General features: G+C 52.2%; 1 protein-coding gene across 1 annotated transcript in view; it reads right to left on the bottom strand.

Moving 5' to 3' along the window:
- The window catches only part of fndc3bb (fibronectin type III domain containing 3Bb), a 59,193-nt gene that overhangs the window by 29,585 nt on the left and 8,196 nt on the right, over positions 1–21,412 (bottom strand). Inside the window, exons 2-6 of the mRNA XM_062521166.1 lie at positions 20,290–20,428; positions 20,088–20,163; positions 6,804–6,880; positions 4,848–5,079; positions 3,441–3,794 (exon numbers count right to left, since the gene is read on the bottom strand). Of these exons, the coding sequence (XP_062377150.1) occupies positions 3,441–3,794; positions 4,848–5,079; positions 6,804–6,880; positions 20,088–20,163; positions 20,290–20,400 (850 nt within the window). The 5' untranslated portion in view covers positions 20,401–20,428. The remainder of the gene's footprint in view (positions 1–3,440; positions 3,795–4,847; positions 5,080–6,803; positions 6,881–20,087; positions 20,164–20,289; positions 20,429–21,412) is intronic.

Here is a 21,412-nt window from a genome sequence, read left to right as displayed (position 1 = left end):
GAATCAAGAGAATCAGGGAATCATCCCAACTGAGTCACTGACTCCCGAGGTCACGCCGCCTTCCCAGCTGGCCTTCCCAAATCAACACTAAAAGGGAGTCAACACTGGCAGCTAGCAGGGAGAACGAAGAGGCGCGCAGAGTTCAACATCGTGCGTTTATGTCCGCCATATTCCCCTCTCTCCCTGCCTGCCCTCCTTTTGTGGGGGTTTAAAGTGCTGTCGGGTGACGCGGGCACCGCTCTGAGAGAGGGGACGGAGAGAGAGGGAGAAAGCGAAGGCCAGCCTGGTCGGCGCGGGGCGCTTCTGGCGCTTTTAATTTGCCACGGCGCTCTCTCTCTCTCTCTCTGCGCGGCGCTGGGGCGTGCTGTGCTGTGCTGCGCTGCGCCGCGCCGGCCGTTTGCGGAGGCACGCCTCCAGACAGGAAGAGGTCTGTCTCTCATTATGGTCTGCGGTTGCTGAGCAACCAGGCTGCAGAGGACGGGAGGGGGGAGACGAGGCGTCGGGGAAGTCATGGGAAAGGACAACTGAAGAGGAGAAAAAAGGAGCGAAGAAAGTGGAAGTGAGGTGAGAGAAGAAAGTAGGAAAGAAAGTCCAGAGAGAAGGGAGACAAGAGGAGAGGAGGGATAGCAAAATGGAGGACAACAGACACACACACACACACACACACAGTCTCATGGAAACCGCATGTTCCCTACATGAACACCTCTTCCATTTTGGCTCTGGGTTCTCTAAGCCCCTTGCAACCTGTGGCTCTGCAGTTACGCTATTTGACCACAGGGGGGGAGCAGTCACCATTCTCCAGGTGCCTTTCTCTTGCCAGCTTCCCCTCAGCCTGGCACCCATCAGCCGACACTCCGAGCCGGTAACGGCGGTGACGACGAGGAACGCGGCGCTTCCGGCCGTCCCGTAGTGCGTCGGGCGGCGGGGAGGAAGCGTGCGGCCTCGGAGCAGACGCCGGGGCAGCGGCTGCACACATGGCCAGCCAATGGGGGCAGACCACGGCGCTTACTGGAAAACGACTTTTTACGAGAATTGCACACTCTCAAAGCTGTGGGGGATTAATTAACCCACGCATGTGTACCTGTGCACCCGCGCACACACACACACACACATCTCACTCATACAAACACACAACGGGTGACTGCACTCACAGACAGACACACACACACACACACACACACACACACACACACACACACACACACACACACACACACACACACACACACACACACACACACACACACACACACACACACACACACACACACACACAATGTGCTGTGACAGGCGTCCATGAGTGCGGTTGTTTTCGTTTCGATGCAGCTGACAGGCTATGCTGATGCCGAAAAGAGCCTTTTTATATGGTTCCCAGATGGCCGCTGAAATATGTGTGCAAAAATACAGTCACAAGTGAAAAGAATAGCAAGTAGGGGGAGAAAAAAAACTGGCCAGACCTTCTCTACTCCCACAAACACAGACATGCACACACACACACACACACACACACACATGCACACACTCACACACACACACACAGACAGGGGTATACATACACACCCACACTCCTTGGTGAGGACAGATAAGAGTGGCTTCGAGTCCCTGTGGAGCTTTCGGGATGCTCAACACCCAAATTAATTAAAGGAAAACACACTCTCAACAGGCAGCCACCCACGTGGACAAACATCACCCAGGACCACTGAGTGACTCTGTGTGTGTGTGTGTGTGTGTGTGTGTGTGTGTGTGTGACAAGAGAGTATAAACTTAATATTACAGTGTGTGTCAGTTGTGAGTGGGTGTCCATCCATCGGTGTATACCGAGTCCAGAGTGTGAGTGGACTGTGTATATGTGTACATATGTTTGAGCCTGGATTATCTGTCAGTGTGTATACTGTTTGCATAATATTTGTGTGTGTGTGTGAGAGAGAGAGACACACGGGGGATGAATGACAAGATCAGGCCACGGGGTTTGCCTGGGGAGGAGGGGGCGGGGGGGGGGGGGGGGGGGTAGGAGGAGGTCACGGCGTGGGGTTTGATTTAATGTGCTCCCCTCTGTCTTTTTCCAGCCCGGGTGACAGCCAACCAGCCAACCGGCCGGCCAGCCGGCCAGCGCTCGCAGGATGTGGCCACGACTCTGTTTACTCTTCTCATCGGCCCACTGGCTCACACCGAGGCACCGGACAGAGAGAGGGACGGAGGGAAAGAGAGAGTGAGAGAGAGAGGGGGAGAGGGAGGGAAAAAGAGAGAGAGATGGAGACAGAGGGACAGAGGGGGGGGACTGGAGACACTATTCAGAGAGAGAGAAATAGAGAGACAGAGAGAGAAAGAGGGAGCACAGGAGTCAACTAGCGGAGAGGGCGGATGAGGGACAGAGGGAGAGAGAGAGAGAGAGAGAGAAAGAGAGAGGGAGGAAAAGGAGAGGGAACGTTATTGAGGGGGTGTACTGGACTTAACACTCAAAAGAGAAGGAGAGAAAAGAACCGAGTTTGGTATTTAATTTACTCAGAGAGAGAGAGAGAGAGAGAGAGAGAGAGAGAGAGAGAGAGAGAGAGAGAGAGGGAGGGAGGGAGAGAGAGATGGTGCCAAGAGAAGGTGAGATGTAGACAAACGGAGAGGAACGGATATAAAGAGCAACAGGGCATGAAGAGCCAGAAAAGCCAGCACACACAGTGAGCAAGTGACAGAACTCATGATTCCTCTCCCTCCGTGCGGAGGGTGGGATGCTGTTATTCACACTGGCCGGCTCTCTGACGCAACTCTGGGTGTGAGGCGAGGAAACATTCGCCCTCATTTGGCACTCGCCTGGGTGGCACGACAGATCCAAAACACTGGTGGGAAAACACTCGAGGGACTGAGGGGGGGGGGACTTGTGCAACGTTCCACTGGGCAGGGAGCTTAAAGGATGCCTTAGTCATTGACATGCACAGAGATCCATTTGTAAAAATGTACAGTCATTTTAGTCATTTGGTGTGACTCAAATGAACTTCTGTTTGTTTGCCTGACTCGGCTGAGGTGGAACTGAATACACATTCATTGTTTTGGATTGAAAGAGAGTGGCAGCAGTGGGAAACTGACATGCACGCGCATTCACACACACACAGACAAATACGCGGACACACACGCAGACGCAAACGCACACACACACACACGAAAATGAGCGATTTTGGTGGAAAGGGCGCATTTTTTATGTAATATCTCATACATGCATAGAGGCATTATGACCTGTAACACACACACACACACACACACAGTCCCTTATGTTCATAACGGGCATGTGTGCACAGAGATACATGAGGCTTATTGGCCGCTCTGCATTGATATGATATCTGAGCAGAGGCTCATAAGCTCGCACAGCACACACACAAGCCTGTGGAACTGTGGCCTGCACAGCACACACACAAGCCTGTGGAACTGTGGCCTGCACACACACACACACTCACCCTGCTGCTGCTGCTGCTGCTGTTCTGCGTCCGTACTCTTGGGGCTCCCCCTGGACCTGCGCTCTGGACGCTTGTTCCCTGGGCTTCCTCCTCCTCCTCCTCCTCCTCCTCCTCCTCCACTGCCGCCGCCCGTGCTGCCCGCTCCGCCGTGGCTCTTGGGGTAGCCGTTGGCGGTGGCGCCGCAGCCCGAGCCGCTCTTGTAGGCGGTGGAGGAGGGCGGGCTGTTGACCCGGTTGAGGCCGCCGCCGGGGCGCTCCGACGGGCCCTTGGGCTTCTTGGGCAGCGGCTTGCAGTAGGCCTCCTCCCCTCGGCTGATGTAGGAGGTCATGTTGTAGTGGATGTTGTGGATGATGTCTGGGGGAGTGCGGAAAAAAAAACGATGGGGGGAGAGAGGAAGGAGGAGAGAGCATTGGGACACAGGTCAAAGGTCAGGTCAGGTGAGAATGAGAGACCATCATGGCGTGAAATGATTACAAAAGTTGCAGAGTGCACTGCGCGCACGTCCAACTTAGTGCAGGTGCAGGGTAAAATAGATCCGTGAAAAATGAAAAAAGTACCCGCACACTGCTACCTAAGTGAATCATTTTTAGCACGTTCTGACAGATGTGAATAAATTAAGAAGCGCGCTCAACACCTTAGTGCTTCGAACTGGGTGCTTAAACTTACTTGATACTAAATCATAAACATTGAAAATAAATAAAGCAAGCACACGGCAGTTTCCTTTTACTTTTTTAATCGCCTCACAAACGTTTCGGGCTTTACCCTTCTTCAGTGAGATATGGCGATTTCACCTTTGAACCCAAGTAGGTGTGCCTAAATAACCTCGATCATCCCCTTTGACCCTGCTAGTGCCCAGCACTCTCCAACAGGGGGTTTTGACAGATGAACATTGGGAGCAACAGCAACAGTGCAATGATATTGCTGTGGCTTATACATTGAATTAGCAAATTCTTCAGCCTAGAGGTTAATATACGGGGGCAGTTAATATGGTTTTAATATGGTATTAATATGGCTTGTTTCTTTAAAATTGCATAATACACTGTCCTGCGCTTATACATCGAAGAGTGTTATATTAATGTACACCCTTCGATAACCCAATGAGAACACCCTTAGCTAAATACACACTTGCATTAGCCATGATTCCACTGCCGTGCCAGTGCTATCTAGGGCTAGCCTGAAGCTAACCAGAAGATCATGGATTCACCTCCAAACCCCTACAGATGATTCATGGAAATCAAACCCAAGCGAGTTAGACGGCTGAAATACAGCATCTCGTATGACGCACTGCAACATACGGCGATGCAACTAATCATGGGACTGTGTTTGCATACACTGTACCCTGCTCAGCTTTGACATACTGCAGGAAAAACAAGAGGGGCCGGGGAGCGGGAGGGTCGTGGGACCTACCGTCCGCGTAGAGGCGGGGCAGCCGGTGCTGGTAGTACTGGTGGGGGGGCACGTCCCCCGGGCTGGCTGGGGGGTAGTAGGCCGTGTGGGAGGCGGGGATGAAGTGGGGGTGCGCCATGTAGGGAGGGGGCATGTGGTGGGTGGGGGAGAGCGCCGGGGAGTAGCTCGGGGGGTAGCACTCCGAGTGGGGGGTCACCACCACACGTCGCACCCCGGTGTTGTCCTCCAGGACCTGGGAAAGGGCAAACATAAAGATGGCATGATGGTGGGAACAGACAACAGAGGGGACGGAGGAAAAGGCACAAATCAAGCCATAAAGAACAAGGGGGGGGGAGAAGAGAGAAGAAACGGGGGAAAGCAGGAAGACAACTTCAGGTTTCAACTTCACGTTATAAAATCTAGGGTGATATATACATGGAGTCCACTTTTCACTCCCCCCGAGTTCCATCTCCCTCACGTCTTCCTCTGCGGACTCGCCCATTCCAGCAATAACATGGGGACACGTTCACAGTTTGGCATGCCAACAATTACGGACCAGACCACAGACATCTGTAGCACTTTCCTTTCTCAGCAGGCGGGAGGGGTAGGGGGGAACACAAACACAACAGACAGACAGCATCAGACTGGAGCTGGCATGGTGTTGGGATTCCAACCACTGAGTGTGTGTGTGTGTGTGTGTGTGTGTGTATAGGGGGGGGGGGGTGGCTGAACCTCTCTTCTCATGGCTCCAGTGACAACACTCGGCCATGCCTGTTCCCGAGTTCCTGCTCCTGAGTCGCAGATCAGGCAGTTGGGTTCAGAGGTGAGGTCAGTGACGTCATGCCTGACTTAGTTAACCCTGAGCGGGTTCGGCCGGGTCGGGCCGGGCCGGGCTTAGAGGAAGGGCGGGGGGGGGTCTCTGGGATAGCGTTCCAAGATCTCGGGGCCGTGGGGAGACCAGGGGAGCAGTCCCAGAGGCCAGAGTGGTGACACAGCTTAGATGCTAACTCAGAGCAAACACACTTGGCATGCGGTTTAGTGGTTGAGGGGGAAAAATGCCTTTGTTCTCTTCATCTTTTTCATCTGCCTTTTTTGTGTTGTTTGCTTTCTTATTGTGGCCCGTCCTGAAGGAAAAAAAAACACCCCGTCGTCTAAATCTGTCCCGAGGGCAGCCGAGTAAAAAGATCCTCTCCCCGGACCGTGAAACCGTCCACATGTTCTGACGTCTATTGTCCTTTATTGGCCCTCTTATCTGGATGAGATAAGGGCTCGTTCCTTTAGGAAAGTTCTGGGAACGTTCCTGAATGTAAGGTGGGGTCGGAGTCACGCTGAAGAATCTGGGGCTGGATGGAGCAGGCAGGTTCTCTCGCTGCAGATACACGTTAAGACAACACCGCCTCCACCTCCTGGCTTTAGCCTTTTCCAGTGTCTCTGACAGCTGGATTACAGCGTAGGGGTGTGGGGTGTCATGCAGAGATTCACGCCCTCGGAAAGACAAGGGGCATCCTTCACCATTCTTTCGTCTCATTTCTCCCTTGTGGACACACACAGACCTGCACACACACACACAGACCTGCACACACACACACACACACACACACACACTCTCTCTCTCTCTCTTCTCTTTCCTTGCATTCTTTGTGTGTTCTGACCTTTCTGCTGAAATGCCAATGGGCTTGACCTTTCTCTGTCACCACTCAGAAAGGTTCTGTCACAATTACAGAGCAGCTCCAGTTGCCTCACATGCAGAGACGTGTGCATACCTGCCTCTGCCCATAAGTGTGTGTGTGTGTGTGTGTGTGTGTGTTCATGTACAAAACGTGTCAGTGAAAAAGACAGGAATGCAAGATTTTCTTTGAATGCGCTCATAGGCAGTAGCTCCACTAAAGCATGCACCCCCCCCCCCCCCCCCCAACTCTCCCTCCCCCCCCTGCGGGCCAACACTGGGCCCCCACCCGCTCATTCCAGGGCCGTTACCTGGGAGATGTAGCCTGGGGGCACGTGGATTGGTGGGATGGAGCCATTGGGTGACATCATGGGAACTTCAGCTGGCCCTGTGGAAAGGAAAAACAGAGCGGAACAGAAAAGGCGGCTGTCAATCAAGTGCAAAAAGAACGCCCACAGGCCCCACCCCTTCAACCTTGTCCCCCAGTCGGAATGATGGCGGAATATTCTGGAAGTATTAATGCTGAAAATTGAAAAACAGATGTGCCCCCTCTCCCAGCAAAACCTCTGAGCCATCTCTCTCCCCCCTCGGGCCAATCAGTAATGAGTAACCATCTGCCTTAATGACGGCATAGCAGATCGAAGCCGGCTTAAGTAACCACAATACCTGCTGTCCAACTCCCCATTCACAGACACAGAGAATCCATCATTTTTCATCGGTGTAATCCTTCCGCTTCTAAAGACAACAGCAGACATATTGTCTGTTTTTCCACTCTCATCTCTCTCACTCTTGCTTTCTTTATCTCTGTCTCTCTCTCTCCCCCCCCCTCTCTCTCTCTCTTTCCCCATCTCCATCTCTATTCCTCTGCCACATAGTTTTCATTGCCCTCCAACCGCGGAATGAGCCGGACTTGGTGACATCAGGTTAAATAAACCGACTGTCTGTCTCCATGACCTCCCCACGGCCCGAATCCACTCATCCTCCAGAAGAAATAGAGATATCAGCTGGGGTGCAGACAGAAAGACAGAGTGAAAGACAGAAAGAGAGAAAGAGAGAGAAAGAGAGAGAGAAAGACAGAGAGAGAGAGAGAGAGAGAGAGAGAAAGACAGAGAGAGGGAAAGAGAGACAAAAACTGAGTTATGGCCTTAAGGACTCAGTGAGGCCTTCAAGCACCGCTCTTTGTTCAGTGTTTGGTCAGAAAGCTGAAGTCCTCGCAACACAACGCAGATCACTCCAGACACACTGCACCCCTCCTGTCACTCTCTCACTCTCTCTCTCACTCTCTCAAACACACTCAATCGACAGGTCTCTCTTACAGGGGGCTCCAGGAGTCTGACCTCCAGCTGTTTAAGACATTTCGCTCCCCTCTGCCCGGCCCACCCTTCCCCCCACCCCCCCAGCTCCCTGCAACTCCCGGCGGGGAAGCGGCACGGCGGCCTCCGCCAAGCGGCGCTGCCATAAATCAGCCGCCGGCTCTGATGGCTTTTACAGTTGATCTCCGTCTTCCGCCAGGCCTCGGCTCCCATCAGGCCCCTGGGCTACTGTTGGAGGAGGAGGAAGCGGCGGCTGCCTGCGCTGCCGTGTTAACCGCTGACCGGTGGGGAGGAGGAGGGGGAGGAGGGGGGTGGGGGGGGGGGGGTAAGGATTATTATGGGATGGGTGCAACGCTGTAGCTCAGTCCCTGAATGGCACAGTGTTGATGTGCCATGCAAAGCAGGGCACCAAGAGGGGGGGTGCTGAGGTTGAAAAGGGCCAGTATTTGTGGGGAATGGGGGGGGGGGGCACTGACATGCACATGAAGGCATGTAGGGGGCTCTGGTGCAAGCACATGCCTGCAGCCTCAAGGCTTCAAATATTTATCCGTCGCTCCCTTGCTAATGCGAAAAGAAATGAACAACAAAAACACAGTGCTCCGCTGCTCTCTGGGCAAGTCCGGGGGAGAAGGCCTTGCCACAGGTATGCCAGTATGCACCCGTGCCACCTCAGAGACCCATCGCCCACCAGCACCACCACCTCCACCCCCACCCTGTGAGCCTAATCCTGGGACGGTGAGAGCGAGGAGAGAGGAGGGGGCCAGTGGTGGTGGGTGGAGGGGCGTCTGTGCGGGCTGCCTGAGCCCACACGGCTGCATCCCAGCCCCAGCCCCAGCCCCAGCCCCAGCCCCAGCCGTTCCCCTCTCCAGCATGAGAGGCCCTATTCAGAGCCGCCGCTCGGCCCCGCGCGGGGAGCAGCTCACACAGAGCCCTCGACAGTTCTCCACCAAGACACTGGGCAAACACCAGCATTCCACCCGCTCCACAGGAGGGGCAGTGGGCTGAGGAGGAGGAGGAGGAGGAGGAGGAGGTGGTGGAGGGGGAGGGGGGTGGAGGAAATGACAGAGAAGAGAAAGTGTGAGGAGAGAAAGGAGAGAGTGAAAAGAGACAGGCGGGTTGAGGAGACGGGGGGAACGGCTTGAGATTGACAAACACGAAAAAATGGGCTGCAGGAGAAAAAAAAAGAGAGGGGGAAAAGAAGGAAAATAAAAACACAGACAAGGACAAATAAAAGAGTGGAGCCAAACGCACACAGAGCTGAGGGGAAGTTTTGCAAGAAAGCAGACTTTTAGAGGCCAGGGAAAGAAAGAAGACTGAGAAGAGTGAGGGAAAGATATACAGACAGAGAGCTACAGAGAAAGAGAGAGAGCAAGAGAGAGAGAGCGAGCGAGAGAGAGAGGAAAGAGAGAGAGAGAGAGAGATGTGTGAGCGAGAGGGATAGAGAGAGCGCCGAGACAGGGGGTAGTCTGCTCCCTTGCCAGGCTTCCCAGGAGCCTGCTGAGTCGGTGGGGCCTCCTCGGCAGAACAAGTCCCTCTTTGTGCTCCTGACTGAAGGCTTCTCCCCCTCTTCAGGGGCCTGCTCTCAGGGCAGCAGGATTCCTCACACGGCCCATTCAGGCCCGCAGGAGGCGGCTGCTCACAGCTGACACCACACCGCTCACGCACCGTGTGTGTGTGTGTGTGTGTGTGTGAGAGAGAGAGAGGAGCACGCACACAGGCATATGTTTGTCATATGAAGGGGGGGGGGGTATTTTGGTGTGTGCACATACCTGTGTTTGCACATTCTAATGTGCATGTTTGCACATATAATAGTGTGCATGTGTGGGTGGGCCATGTGTTGGTGTGTGTGTGTGTGTGTGTGTGTGTGTGTGTGTGTGTGTGTGTGTGTGTGTGTGGATGCATGCGCTTTATACATGAAGCAACGAAGCTTGATAAACCAGCTAGTGGAAAATGGCTGCCGATAGTTCCTTTACTGTTGGGCTCTTCTCTTTCCAACATAGAAGGACTGAGAATTTGAGAAAGCCCAACAGTGAGACGAGAGAGAGAGAGAGAGAGAGAGAGAGAGAGAGAGAGAGAGAGAGAGAGAGGATTCCAATGGAGGAGAGTGAAGGCTTAGGCTTTGAGGATGGGAGTATATATGTGCACACATATATATAGATCTACAAACATAAAGCGGGCAAAAGGAAATGCAATTTTCCCAAAACCATGGGTTCTTAAGAGAAATCCACTAATTTAGTAGGGAAGATTGGCTTGGCCAGACAGAGAGACGACAGAGGAGAAAGAAAGAAAGAAAGACAGACAGCAAGAAGGCGAGAGGGAGAGAGAGAGAGAGAGAGAGAGAGAGAGAGAGAGAGCGCTTGAGAGAGAGAGAGAGAGAGAGAGAGAAGTCGACAGAGGGATGTTTTTGGAAGGAATGTTTTGCAAAGATTTGAGGGTCACCCAGGAACCCAGGGTGCAGAGAAGGGTAGAGTGTTTGCCAATCTGGAGTGGGCGACCACAAAGCGACACACACCGGGGTTTGCACATTCACTTGTGTGCTCAGGAATCACCTGTGTGAGAGGTATGGAAGCGCACGTGTGGAGCACCACACAAACACACACATACACACACACACACACACACACACACACACACATGTGCTTTCAGTGTGCATGGATTGCCTCATGTGTGGGCAAGACAGCACGTGAGCTTCCTTTTGTGCATGTGCATGTGTGTGCATGTGTGTGCATGTGTGTGTGTGTGTGTGTGTGTGTGTGTGTGTTAAATTACTGTGCATATGGTTTTTGTATGTTTATTGTAGGGTTTTTGCACTGTGCATATGGTTTTTGTATGTTATTTTCCGTATGTCAGAAAATGAGCACATGTGTGAGAGCGAGTGTGAGTGTGTGTGTGTGTGTGTGTGTGTGTGTGTGTGTGTGTGTGTGTGTGTGTGTGTGTGTGTGTGTGTGTGTGTGTGTGTGTGTATATATATGTGAGTGTGTGTGTATATACATGTATATGAGTGTGTGAGTATGTGTGTTCCATCAGCGAGCATGTGAGTTTGTGGTGTAGTGGGCACCGCCCCCCCACCCCCGGACTGGATTCATGGCTCATGTGAACAACAGGAAACTCACAGGTCCACTTTCTGCCATTTCATCTCGTTTTTCCCCAGCGTCGCTTCGCAGGAGAGCCCCGACGAGCGACCGTCTCGTGGAGACACACCACATGTTTGCCTTGGAAGAGACCCACAGGACGCTCAGACTAGCCTAATCTACCTTGATCCCTCTCTCAATCACAAACACCCATGGCGCGCACACACACGCACACACACGCCCCCCCCCCCCCCCCCCACACACTTTCCTTTGAAAGCAAGTCTGATGGTTGGAGCTACGAAAATATGTAATTACACATCGCCGTTTGCTTTCTTTGGGGCTTTAGTCTTCCACGGTGGCGGGGCGCAAGTGCTAAAGAGGCAGAAGAGAAGGAAAAAAGAGGAAGAGAACGAAGGAAGAGAACATGCTAGCGGAGGACAGAAGAGAGGAGAGAGCCGAGCGGAGCCGAGCCGCGTGAATCTTAGTGATCATCTGTTTGTGATTGTACGGCCCATTGTCCTTGCAGTAAACACTATCCGTCTCCGCCGGTCCAGACGAGAGGGGGGGGGGGGGGAAATATGAGCCTCCTCAAAGCACCATCACGGGCTTGCAGGGGTGTTTATGAAACACCGAGGCTGATCAGAATAGCCGCGACAGAAGGCCAGTCTCTCTCTCTGTGTGTGTGTGTGTGTGTGTGTGTGTGTGTGTGTGTGTCTTTCTCCGGCCGTGACAGACGCGACGCAGCCCTCGCATTTTCAGACGTCGGCCTAAGCTGATTCCATCGCCATGACATCGGCCTCTGCACACAGCTGGTGTTGCGGCGGCGGTCGCGACACATCAGCAGCCTTGGTGCGTAACCATAACAATATTTGAAGGGCGGGCGTGCGGGCAAGCGCAGAGGGGCGGGCGGGAGGGAGGGAGCGCTTTCCTGGCCATCCTCGTTGTGCGCGCTGGACGGTTCCTCGTGCTTATGTAACAGAGAGACAGGCGTGCCGCCCTGACACATTTTAGTCAGCAGCGCAGAGAAAGAGAAGCTCACTGTAAAACCAGGGAGCACACCAAGAGCAATGAAACACTCACTGTGTGCACTCCAACCAACAGACTCTCAAAAACATTCAGAAACCGCTCCCTTAAAATTCACTTTTCATATTTCCCTAAAAGACTAACACAGACACCACTGACTATTTCGACCAAATACAAAAGGCAAACGCAAACACCACTGACTATATCAGAAGTCACCAAAACCAAAGTGGAGCAAAGAAATAAACTTCCAGAGGAACAGAAACCATACCGAGGTAGCCAATCACAAGATTCTTATCACATGAGTCTGTGGATTCACATGAGGGACTTGAGCTTATGATTGAAAGTTACATCAGGTGCTCTACTGACTCTTCTCCAGCCTAAACCAAGTACACACACACACACACACACACACACACACACACACACACACACACACACACACACACACACAGACACACACAGACACACACAGACACACACAGACACACACAGACACACACACACACACACACACACACACACACACACACACACACACGCTCTCAGTGCTGATGCACTTGTAAACAGTCACTGCATAAACACAGCCAGCTCCCAAAACCCAGCCCATTCTCTGTGTGTGCAGTCTGAATTAAGGCAGTTTGGTCTACAGTATGTGGATGGCTCGCTGGAGGACTGTCTGCATTTCTACGCTCCCCAGGCCATCTTTCCTGTGATTGATTGCTTTGGCCTGAGCCTGTCTCAGGCACGATAAATCAGACCAAGCTCTGCATATTTCAGAGCTTCTATAAATATATATATTTTTTTATTACTATTACTTGGTAACACCTTGGCAACCTTCTGATTCGCCCCCTGACGACGGAAAGAGTCGAGCACAATGGCCATCTCAAAAACAGAAGCTCCCTGTTTGAATTTTACACGGCCGGAAAGAAACGTAACTTTTGCAACTTTTTGTAACGTTTTCTTCCTCTGTAAAAATCCAACGTGAAGGACACTGACATTTTAACAAGCACGGAGGGGGAAATAAGCCCATGCATTAAGTGCATGAAGTGAAGGTTAGCACCAAAAAACCTCCCGAGACACAGAGAGAGAACCTGTGTTCACAGAACAAAGAGTCTGTGCACTGCCAAAGCTTGAGTGTGTGTGTGTGTGTGTGTGTGTGTGTGTGTGTGCAAAGGGCCTTTTGTAAAGCAAACCACAAAAGGGGGAGACAAACTAGGAGTTGCTCTCTTCTGTGGTCGAGTCTTCCAGCACAGCTAGACTTTAATGCTATAGTGCCTGACACATTTTCTGCTTATCCAGAATATTTGAGGGAGAGAATGAGGGAATACAAATTCAGAAGACAGAAAGCTCTCAAACTCTCTCACACACTTGTTCTACCTGAATATCGGACAAAGAAAGGTATGTATGTTTTTTTTTTTTTTAAAAATCAAGTATCTGAACTGCACACATGATGTACTTCCTTGACATGCACATATTCTCACTCTCACACATGTGTAGAACAATTTGCATGCAAGGTTTGAACCTTGGGATGACCCAGACATGAATTCCCAGCATGGTTTTGGATGCTGGGTGTTGGCTTTGGGGAGGTGTAGTTAAACACCCGGGCCGACTCAGGGTGCCCCATGTTCCCAGACAGTTGTGCAAACAGCAAGACAGGAAGGCGAGAAGCCATCACTCCCCTCTCTCCATTTCTCCCTCTCGATCATTCTTTCTCTCTCTCTCTCTTTCTTTCTCCACTGGCACCTCTTTACCAGTCTTCACATTGGCAAAAAAAAAGGGAGAAAGGCCAGCTGAAACTCACAACCCAACACACACACACACACACACACACACACAGGGGGTGACACAGAAACCAGCTTCACTCCCACAGTAGCCCCTGAATGAGACAGGAGCTGACGTGGTCACACCTAAGGCAGGCCAGGGAAATGGCACAGAGATAGGCCCGGATGCAGGAAACCACAGCCCCAACAGGAGCTGGGTCACCGTTGCACCGTGTGGCTTGGTGCCTAAGCTGCAGACATCACGCTGGCTTGGGAATGGGTCACGGCAGGGGAATTCATCTGTGGGTGTAGACATGTTTGGGTGTGTGAGTGAGTGTGTGAGTAAGTGTGTGTGTGTGTGTGTGTGTGTGTGTGTGTGTGTGTTGGATATGGGGGGGGGGGGGGGGGGTCACTGAGCAGGATCATCACTGTACAGGACAGAACCAGATGCTACCCCAGGGCACCAAGGACTGACTTATATCTGAGGCAGAGGCCCAAACAGCTTCCTCTCCTGCATGCACACACATGCACACGCGCACGCACACACACACACACACACACACACACACACACACACCCCTCTGCCATTCAGCTTCCGGCCTTGCCTGCCCTGGCCTGCCTTCTGCTGGGCCGCGGCCGGACACTCATTAGGTGCTCTGACCCTTGTCTGGGTGAGTGGAGGAGTGGAGGAGGGAAGGAGGGAAAGAGGGAGGAAAAGAGGAGAGAGGTAGAACAAGAGAGAGAATAAGGACAAAGCATAGAGAAACATATAGATACAGAGTGAGTAAAAAACAGAGGGACGGAAAAAAAAGTGCTGAGGCCAGGAAAGAACTAAAGAAAGACAGAGAGGGAGAGAGACAGAGAGAGAGAGGGAGAGAGAGAGAGAGAGAGAGAGAGAGAGAGAGAGAAGAGAGAGGAAGAGGGAGGGAGAGAGGGAGAGGGTGGAAGAGTCTGTGCTGGAGGATGAGAGGCAGCCGGGCCTGCGCCGACACGCTGGGTATGAAAGGAGGACACCTCCCCCCCCCCTCCCGCTCCAACACGACCTGGAGCTCAATGCATCCATCACACACGCACACATGCACAACAAATGAGCGCAGTCAGGACGATGCCTGTCTGTCAGGCATAAATACAAACACAAATGCCACCATTGTCTGCAAACCTCTGCTCTAGGAAAGCCTAATGTGCGATCGTGTTTCAACAAAAAAAACGAGACTTGCACTGCCGCGGTATAATCTGTGATTAAAATACATCTTGGCTCGACGGAGCACAAACCAGAGACCACACGGCGTTCACACTCGGGGCTGCTTTTACAAGCGCCGCGAGTTGCAAAATCTGCAGCTTTTTTTTTTCTTCGCCCATCATCTCCATTCGGGGGAACCACTGGATCCCTTTGAACTTCAAACCATTATCCCTTTTGGTTCCTGTTCACCGGGTGAGAGGGGAGGGCTAAACGGAGGCCTCGTGCTAATAGGGTCGAGGTTTTCACTTTTCCTTGAAAGCCGACATGGAGTTCGCTCTGTCGCGCGAGGGTTTCAGAGACGGGGAAGCGCCGGCGGGCACTTGAGCACAGCGGTGGGCGTCAGAGGGTTCTGGGTTTGTTTCTGAGCGTGCCCCCTTCTTGTTGTTGGTTTCTCCCCCCCCCACCCCCCCCCCCCACCCCCCCCCCTTCTCCCTTTTTTTCTCCCTTCCCTCTTTGCCCTGGAACCAGAGGCTCCGCTTACTGAGCCACTGCCCCATAAAGGCACGCTCAGCCCTGGGTGCAGGATACAGCGGGGGCCTGAAAATAGTAGGTCAGCAAGAAAGCCGAGGGGTAGGAAAAAAGAGAAGGAGAGAGAGAGAGCGAGAGAGAGCTGGAGAGAGAGAGAGAGAGAGAGAGAGAGAGAGAAAGAGAGAGAGAGAGAAAGAGAGAGCACGAGAGGGAGGAAAAAAAAAGAAAACCATTTGGTGGAATGTTATACTGTGCAATGTTCTTGACTGCTTTAGTGCCAGCAGGAAAGAAACATTCGGCAAACGCTTTCCTCTGAATAAAGGGGGGGTGGGGGTGAAGAGATAACATTAAAAAAACAACATTACACTCAAAAAGACCTTCAGGGGGGAACGGTAGTGGCACGACGACCTTTCTTCCCGCCAGACAGGGAGACAGAAGGAAAGACAAACAAACAAAAACACACACAGTAACGCAAGGACGTGGGTGAGACAGCGTGGGCGAGTTCCACACCATTCGTCTGTCTCACTCACTCTCTCTCTCTCTCTCTCTCTCTCTCTCCCTCTCACTTTCCCCTACCCTCCTTCTCTGCTTTCCCCACTCAATCTCAACCACCACCCTCCACCCCCTCCTTGAGCTCTATCGCTGTCTGTTTCTTGTCCCTCCCTCTCTCTCTCTCTATCTATCTCTCCCTCTCTCTCTCTTTCCTCTCTCTCTCTCTCTCTCTCTCTCTCTCTCTCTCTTTCTCCGTCTCTTCATGATGCACACAAAAATCCACTGTTCCTCAGCGCAGTGACTCACTGGAATGGAATTAGAGCTCTGTGGAGCAGAGGGGGTTTCCTCCACATCAGGAAAGAGGGCAGACTGCGGCCCAGACCAAAAAGCAGAGGGAGAGAGAGAGAAAGAAAGAGAGAGATAGAGTGAGAGAGAAGGAAAGAAAGAGTGAGAGAGAGAGGGGTGAGGGGTGGGGGTCTGAAGGGAGCTTGACAGGGGAAAGCAACAGCAAGAAGGGGAAAATAGGGAAGAGGAGAAGAGGAAGAGGACGGTTACTAAAAACCTTTTCACCGTCTCAAGGCTGCAGCCTTGCCCCGTCCAACTGGATCTCCACCGCCTCTCCCTTAGCCTCCAGTTCCAGCTGAGCCAGGCATACTCGCACACGCTGCTCCAGAATGTGTGTGTGTGTGTGTGTGTGTGTGTGTGTGTGTGTGTGTGTGTGTATTCGTCTGTCTCTCCCCTGCTTTCCCAGCCTATGTTTGCACAGCCTCTGGGTCCTTGACTGCATTCCTCCTCCTCCTCCTTCTCCTTCTCCTTCTCCTCCTCCTCCTCCTCCACTCCATCTTGCACCTGGTTAAAGCCAAACAATCCCGGTCAGGCTGTTGCATCAGCTCGCCGAGAGTGACGAGAGCACACAACTCGACTCGCACAACTCGACTCGACAGCGGCAGCGGACTGGCAGTCTGGTCCACTCCAGTGGAACAGGCCCCTGGGTGTCGGGCAAGTGCTTTAAACAGCAAAGCAGAGCCAAGACAGCAGGGTTCCATGTTGTTCTCTCTTTTTTTTTTTTTTTTTTTGCCCCCCCCCCCCCCCCCCCCGTACCCCCTCCTTTCTGCTGAGTTTCTACTATGCGCTGTTAAAAGCACAGAGATCCGCGGCTCCCCTGAGCCATCCGTCATGGGGCTGAGTCTCCTGGTGCCAGATCAAAGCCCGGCTCATGGCAGAGCCTCCTTGCCGACTCCAAGGCCCCCAGACACCTGGGATTAATTCCAGTTTCCTATCTGGAGTGGTGCTGGAAGAGACTTTTTTAGCTGGGTTGCATTTACAAGTCACAATCAAGCGCGCGTGTGTGTGTACTGTGACTTGGTAAAGGTCCAAATGCCCTTTCCTTCTACAAAGGCAAAAGTCACAAGTAGGCATGACATTTCACATTTAATTTGCCTCAATTCAATCCATCCTCTTCAGTCAGCATTTGTATATAAAATGTATGCAGCAATGTCATTATGTTCTTGCCAGTAAATCCAAAACAGACAACTCGACAATGCAGCTGCTTTAGTTCAAGCAAAAGGTTCAAAAGTAGCCTGTACACTAGAGACTCATGTTTACTAACAACAAACATGTTTACATTTACTGATGAAGGAGAACTGTTTAGTGTAAGTACCAAAGACACATGAAATTCTACAACACACATCCTGTCAGTGCAGGAATTCATTTTCCAGGGACATCGGTTGAGCGAGCTAACAGTCTGTTCCTGTCTACCTTCAAGTGCGCTAGCAGTGTGATCTGAGACTGCGGAGTGATGCGATCACAAAGAGCGCCGAACATGTTTAGACATCTAGGCCTACTGTTTCATGCAGCCATGCGCAACCTGATTGTGGTTTCATCACCAAATGTCAGACATAATGGTGGTTCAATATCAGCCTCGGCTGAACACAACAATAATAATACAAAAAAAAACACACACACACTCCACTTGAGGTGATAATTTTTTGTCTAGACAGATGGAGAGACAAAGAGAGAAAGAGAAAGAATGAAAGAGAGAGAGAGAGAAAGTGAGTGGGAGAGAGAGAGAGAGATGTCTGCTTTCAGCTTGCAGTTCAGTTCACCTGGCAAGCAGAGACAGCGAACCAGGTGTGATTTGTTAGGGAGCCTCACATTCCTTCCCTGCCCTTCCTGTGGCTCCCCCTCTCTCTCCGAGTCGGCCTGCCGGCTGCTCTGCGCCTGGCTGCTAATGTGCAGGGCATTAACTGAGACGCCACCACTATCTCCCCCGCTGCATCTCAGGAGATCATAGTTCATCTTAAAATGCTGCGGGTTGGGAAAATGCCCCCCCCCCCCTTTTTTTTTTTATGAGTGGCGCGTGCATGCATGACTACCACCATGTCCGTGTGTGTGTGTGTGTGTGTGTGTGTATGTGTGAGTAATGTGTGTGCGTTTGTGTATGCAGTCAGCAGGAAAAATATTAACACTGTCTGCGGAGGGAAATAACAGGAATACTGTACGTGTTGTTTTGATCTCCTCTGAACTGTGCAGGTTACAAAAAGGGATTATATACTCACTCAGGACTTTTCAAACTAAACATCTAATCAAACGTGCACCAGTTGGTGCCATTTGTGCGGGGAGTGTGGTCCTCCTACATAACGTCAGTCTTATTAGCGTGCGAGTGTCTGTTTGCCTGCGTGCACATTGGTCGGTGTACCCATGCGTTATTACATATTTTTATGACATGGGAACTGTGGCGTGTAAAATTACAGGGGTGTAAGCGCTGGCCCCTTCTGGCTCCTGGACCACACAAGAGTCTCGTCGGGAGCGATCCGACGGCACAATCATTACTCATAAAAACCCTGCGAGGGGGGGGGGGGAAACGACCGGCGTTACATCACTGCCATTCCTCTAGCTGTCCGTCATAGGCTCCAGCACGACCAGCCGCCAGAGATGGGGTCCAGGGGAGTGTGGCCGACTGTCGGCGACAGGAGACAGGGGTGCAGGGGGGTGGCAGGGAACCGTGCAAAAAAAAACCCCCCAAAAAAACCCCGATGACCCAATTGACGCAGTCCAACTCCTACGCACCGACGCGTGGTCCAGCAGCGAGGCGATGCATGGCGAGATTATCGTGAGCAATGACGATGGAATCCACTATTGCATGAGCGGGAGCGCGGGTGGCAATGGGAACAGGGAACAGGGAACATGTTGGTCGGGCACTGGCAAGCTTCAGACATTCCTGACCATTGAGCACACCAGTCCAGAGCCCCGCACGCTCACTCTCTCACACACACACACACACACACACACACAAACACACACACACACACACACACTCACACGGCATGACAGTCCTGAGCAACCACATCGATCTGCTCCGCAAAAGCCCCTGCACCGTCTCACTGAGGCACATGTTTGAATTAACAGATAAGCCGGCTAAAAATGACACAGCTCACTGTACTCCACCCTGCCCTGGGAAAACAGCCATCAGCAACTTTTTCAGAGAAAAGTCAACATTAGCAAAATAACACAAAACAAGACCTCTGGCTTATCGGACACTTCCTGCTCACCTGGCACTGACTCAGACACAAGAACATACGCGAGGTTAGAACAGCAAACCATCCAGGTGGATCTTGGACCAACTTTCGAATATTACCCTGGAAATTGTTTGACACGTTCATCTCTACCACTACGCTATGACAGCACTCGATGGCACGTCCGCAAGCTTCCGCGCACTTCCGCGCCGCTGTGTGAACTCGCTGCACTTTTTCCCCCTGGCTCGTCCTGCTTGACCCTGGGCTGGCCGACCGCAGGCAAATCTGCGACTCTCATCGAGAGAAATCAAATTATCCCGGGGACAGCTCCCTCTCTACACAAGCTGTCGCGAGGGCAGGGCAACAAAGCGAGCGGCATTGCGTGCGGTCAGCTGTTCTGCCCGTCCAAATTTTATTTGTTTACATGAGTAGCACGGCGCGGCCCTCGTTTAAAAGGAGGGCCTTGCCAGCCTTTAAAAGTGCTTTATGAAGTTAGCGGAGCATTGTGAAGAGCCAATTTAGCACGATTTAGGGATGTGGTTCTTCGAGAGGCAGTTTTTTTTTTTTTTTTTTTTTCTTAATGCTAGCCACTGAGTCTCCATTAAGGCCAAGGCCAAACTAGATGATGTCACAGCAGAGCAGGGCCTTGATGGCCATTGCCATGACCACAAGGAAGGGTCGCACTGTTTTTGGTGTGTGCTTAGGATACAGACCTTGTATGCACTGCAGGCTTCCATCCTCTGCCCGGATGGTGAACGTCTCGCCTGGGTTCACCTGGACCACGATCACCTGCAGAAAGGAGACCAAAGGGTCAAAAGAGTCCAAACACAACACAGACACATGGCCAATAAGGGAGGAAGGGAGGCTGGGATGTTGGAGGTCCACGGAGTGTCCGGAGTCGGACTGTGTCCTCACCTGCTGCGACGTGTCCCCGTTCATCATGGGGTGCATGACAGAAACCTCGCCGTTCAGCAGTGGCGGCGGAAGGTCCAGCATCTGGTCCGTCATCATCATTGTGACGTACATTCATGGAGACCTCTCCAGGACCGCCTTTCTGTGGGGCAAATGAGGGGGGGGGGGGGGGGGGAGACTGATTAAGCAAAAACCAGAGCAGAAGAATATTGAGCGCCTACAGAGAAATGTGCAATTTTTACATGGAAAAAATAATAATGCACAATTCTTTACCTTACAGAACAACTCTCATACATACACACACACACACACACACACACACACAAGGTTACTAGTGGGTTAAAAGTCAGTGAAATCATCCTGATGTCACCAGCATTTATATGATGATGTAATCCGAACGGGCATGATGTCATGTGTGTATAAACGCCGTTATGGAGCGGCCCGGCTCCTTCTCTCCCCACACAGCTGGGAGACTTTGGGCAGAGAGGGAGGGAGTGGTGGGAGAGGGAGGGGGAGACGGAGGAGGAGGAGGAGGGGGAGGAAGGAGTAAGAGGAGAAGCCTGCATGCCTGCACTGCTGGGGGATAACAAGGAGCCTATGGAGCTGCGATTTTCCACAAACGGGAGCTGCTCCTCTCAATTGCTCTTCCAGAGAGATGCTTTCCGCCTGCAAAGTCCAAACAGTCTGCGGCTCCAGCAGGGGCCGAGGCAGAGGGACGGGGAAAGGACAAGGGGCCGATGGCTCCATTAAAAGCAAATCAAAGGCGGAAATTAAGAAAAGATTTAATTTAGGGGGGACCTGGCAGCCCTTTCGGTGATTCAGCAGAGTCAGCACTTTGTGCTAAACCTATCCCAACCTCCTGGTGAACTTCTTCAGTGGGAGTAGAGATGGGAGCCACTGGTGCCGAAAGCCAGAGTAAGAAGCCCTCCTGGCAGCTGTCGCATGTACAGTGAGAAAAGGACACAGTTCCTATTGCAGACTCACAAGTAATGTCTCTGCAGAACCATGGGATTTTCCCCCCTGAGTATGTGATGTTAAGGGCCCAGTAGAACGAGAGACATTGGCAGCCACTGTCCCCGTCTGCACGCTCTCTGCCCTTTCGGCCTTCACATCTCCCCTAGGACAG

The sequence above is a fragment of the Sardina pilchardus genome, chromosome 19 (assembly GCF_963854185.1).
Source record: "Sardina pilchardus chromosome 19, fSarPil1.1, whole genome shotgun sequence".
NCBI classification, from domain to species: domain Eukaryota; kingdom Metazoa; phylum Chordata; class Actinopteri; order Clupeiformes; family Clupeidae; genus Sardina; species Sardina pilchardus.
This window is presented reverse-complemented; position numbering and strand designations above follow the sequence as displayed.